Source organism: Oryzias melastigma, linkage group LG17 (genome assembly GCF_002922805.2).
Source record: "Oryzias melastigma strain HK-1 linkage group LG17, ASM292280v2, whole genome shotgun sequence".
Lineage (NCBI taxonomy): Eukaryota > Metazoa > Chordata > Actinopteri > Beloniformes > Adrianichthyidae > Oryzias > Oryzias melastigma.
In genome coordinates this window covers 2,314,569-2,318,360 of record NC_050528.1, presented here as the reverse complement: position 1 = coordinate 2,318,360, position 3,792 = coordinate 2,314,569, and the positions used below count along the sequence as shown (strand labels likewise).

Genomic DNA, 3,792 nt, shown 5'->3' with positions numbered 1-3,792 from the left:
CAGGAGCTGAACGTGTCCGGCTGCGCGTGGCCCGCCGTCTCCGCCCTCTGCCAGGCGGTCTGTCCGTGTCTGAAGCTCCTTGACCTCAGCAGGGTGGAGGACCTGAAGGACACTCACCTGCGGGAGCTACTGCTCCCCCCTCCCGACACCAGGACAGGTGAGACACCACCCACCCAGCTGCGTTGTCGCCGCCCGGCGCCACTCCTGACTCTGTGCTTTGTGATTGGCTCAGCTCACGGCGAGGGAAGGGCGGGCCGGTTCCAGAACCTGACGGAGCTGCGCCTGTCCGGACTGGACCTGAGCGACTCCTCGTCCCGCCTCCTGGTCCGTTACACCCCCCACCTGCGCCGACTGGACCTGAGCCACTGCGCCAACGTGACCGACCAGACGGTGTTGGCGCTCACCTCCCCCTTGTCCCCGCTGAGGGACAGCCTGACCCACATCAGCCTGGCAGGTAAGCCCTCACCTGAGGTCCCGCCTTCGCTGCCCCCCTCCCCTTCCCTCACTGCCATGTCTGTGTGCTGCAGGTTGCTCCAAGCTGACAGAGCAGAGCGTGCTGCTGCTGCGGCGGTGCCCCTCCCTGCACACGGCGGACCTGCGCTGCTGCCAGCTGCTCCCCCCCGAGGCCGCGCAGCTGCTCTCCTTCCCCCCCCACACCACCTCCTCCTCCTTCAGCTCCTCTGTGGATGGGACGCTCCTAAAGAACACCTAAAGCTCCGCCCTACATGACAGTGTGGCACAGGCCACGCCCCTTTTACACTACAGGCTGGAGGGTGGAGGGTGTGAACCCCAAGCGTGTACAGAACTGTCCTCCAAACACATGGGGGTGTAAATACTGCAGTTTCATGGCCCCGCCCCCTCTTCCTGCTGCTGACCAATCATCATTTAGCTGTTGTGGTCTGAACCTGCGCACTGACCATTGTTTAAATAAAGTTTATTTAAACCAAGGAGCTGCAGAGGAACCGCCCACTCAAACCTGCAGGCTGACTGGACTCATGGGGGAGGGGCTGCGCCCAATCCCGACCCAGTCCGATCCGGTTCTGCTCGAGGGACGGTTGTTCTGGTCGGTTGCGTTTTCTCAGGATTTTTGTTTATTTATTTATAACACCCCCCACCCCCAACAGATTCCCGGTGACAATGCCCCGCCCACTCCTGCCTGAACACCCCCCCACGCCCCTGTCTGAGGAGGTCTTGGTGACTGTCGGTGCTGCCCGTCCTCTTGGGGGCGGGGCCATTCCCATGATGGCTCAGAGCGTCAACGCCATTGAGCTGGTTGGTCATCGGGGGGGCTATGCTGTACCTGTGGGGAGGGGGGTTGTGTTCAGGGTCCACTCAGAGGTGGTGTGTGTGTGTGTGTGGGGGGGGGACGGGGTCTCTGATTGAGTTTTATTTAAAAAGAAAAAAATGATTTTTTGCAGCTTTTTTTACGTTGAGCCTCTCATGCTTCGATCTGCTGCTGGATCTTTGTTTTTGTTTACATTTGTTTACATTCTCTGACCGGGGGGGTCAGGCTGGTACGCTGTTCGGGTTGGGGGGAGGGGGGGTTGCAGGAATCCCTGCTGTCTCATGAATGCAGCACAACAACCACTGTTTGTTTGTTGTTTTTGTTGAAATGTTTGTTTTTGTCTTTTGCTGTTCCTGGATTGTACCTGATCCCTCCGGATTGGACGGATCTCCTGAAAGCTCTTATCCAACAGGAGGCCGGACATTTCTGGACCTCAGAGTTCTGAGGGGATTCAAAGATGCACTGGACCCGCCTCCTCCTCCTCCTCCTCCATGTTTGCCAAATGTTTCCATGTTCTAATCGGGGCATCTCGCTTCTTTGTTTTTACTCTTTGTTCTCGGCTCTTCCGAGCCGTCGATGGAAAAATGTTGGAAAGACCAACGACCAACTCGAGGCAGCTAAGTCTGAGTGACTGAACACCAATAAAGAGGCAGCGGCTGGTTTTCTACTCTGTTTGTGCTGCGTTCAATGGTTCCTGTTAAAACTGGTATTCTGAGCTTTCTGTCTGCACTCGATTGACAACTACAACAACTACACTTCTATACAGAAACACAACCACGCAGCAATACAGAATCGCACAAATCTACACTCAAATATGTGTGAGGGTATCAGCCAGGTGTGTTCAGGTGAGTTCATTAGAATCCGTGTGTGTGTGGGGGGTGAAGTCACCTGTGAGGAACGTCTGTGGACACAAAGAGAAGCTGGAGAACTTGGGTGGGGATTCAAACCTGGACCTTCTCATTGTAGTCAGAGTGCTGACCACTACACCAGTCTGTGAGTCTTCCAGCTGTTTGGTGCCGCATCCTCCTCCTCCAGTGATGAAGATGACGTTCCTGACCCAGCGTGAGGGCGGGTCATCCTTGGGGTCGCATCATGTCAGAACCCAGACCAACCAGACAAATTCAATGGGAACTCCGTGAAGAACCAGAACCGAACTTTCATCCCTCTGAGAGAAAAACCTAAATACAAAAGCTGATCAGAAGTAGGCGGAGCAAGCTGACCCATGTGATCTCCCAGGTCAAACCATGTTTAACCTTCCACGAACTCATTTGTCCCGTTCTGCTTCACAAACCAGCAAACCAGGAGGAAGGCGGAGCTGCGGGGCTGTGGCTGTCACGTCCCTGAACTTGAACGCCTCGCCGTTTTCATGCGTGACTCAAGAATCCATCCCTTTTCACCAAAACAGCCTCAATCATTCTGGTCCTCTTGGACCACCAGGTCAGGGTTTAGTCACACATTTCCTAAACCTGGAGAGTTTGCCTCTGTCTCCCCAGTCCAATGACTGTTGACTGACGACCGACGGACTTTCAACTGGCAGTCCACTGACTGTCGACTGACGGTCGACTGACGGCCGACTGACGGCCGATGGACTGTCGACTGAAGGTCGACGGACTTTCAACTGACGGTCGACTGACGGTCCACTGGCGGTCCACTGAGAGTCCACTGACGGCCGACTGAAGGCCGACGGACTTTCAACTGACGGTCGACTGACGGTCCACTGACTCTCAACTGATGGTCGACTGACGGCCGATGGACTGTCGACTGAAGGTCGACGGACTTTCAACTGACAGTCGACTGACGGTCCACTGACAGTCCACTGAAAGTCCACTGACGGCCAACGGACTTTCAACTGCCAGTCCACTGACTGTCAACTGATGGTCGACTGACGGCCGATGGACTGTCGACTGAAGGTCGACGGACTTTCAACTGACGGTCGACTGACGGTCGACTGACGGTCCACTGGCGGTCCACTGAGAGTCCACTGAGAGTCCACTGACGGCCGACTGAAGGCCGACGGACTTTCGACTGACGGTCGACTGACGGTCCACTGACAGTCCACTGACAGTCCACTGACAGTCCACTGACGGCCAACGGACTTTCAACTGCCAGTCCACTGACTGTCAACTGACGGTCGACTGAAGGCCGACAGACTTTCAACTGATGGTAGACTGAATGCCCGCTGATGAAATGAAGCTTTATTTGTCATATGCAGTATCATCACAGGTCAATACAACAATGGAATTCCTGGGGATGAGAAGCCAGTGAACTTGTCAATTTGGTATGTACTTCTACATAGTATAGTATGTAGAGTAGGTAGGGGATAATACACGTAAAAAAATAAAATAAGTGATAAAGTAAAAAGTTAAAATAGTAGTAATTAGAAAAATAATACAAAGGAGAAGGATTTTAAAATAAAATAGATAAATAAAGAAGGTGATAATCCAGGTGCGTAAAAACAAATGGGATGTAGAGGTATGAGGCTAGTGGGATGGTCCGAATGGGTTTTA

At 53.9% G+C, this 3,792-nt stretch overlaps 1 protein-coding gene across 1 annotated transcript in view; it reads left to right on the top strand.

The window, feature by feature from the left end:
- Positions 1 to 1,957, top strand: part of zgc:158376 (uncharacterized protein LOC100101643 homolog) — a gene marked incomplete in the record, with an annotated part of 10,450 nt that extends 8,493 nt beyond the window's left edge. Inside the window, 3 exon segments of the mRNA XM_024262190.2 lie at positions 4 to 157; positions 233 to 454; positions 528 to 1,957. Coding sequence (XP_024117958.1) covers positions 4 to 157; positions 233 to 454; positions 528 to 712 — 561 coding nt within the window.
- Positions 1,958 to 3,792: the final 1,835 nt, after the last annotated feature.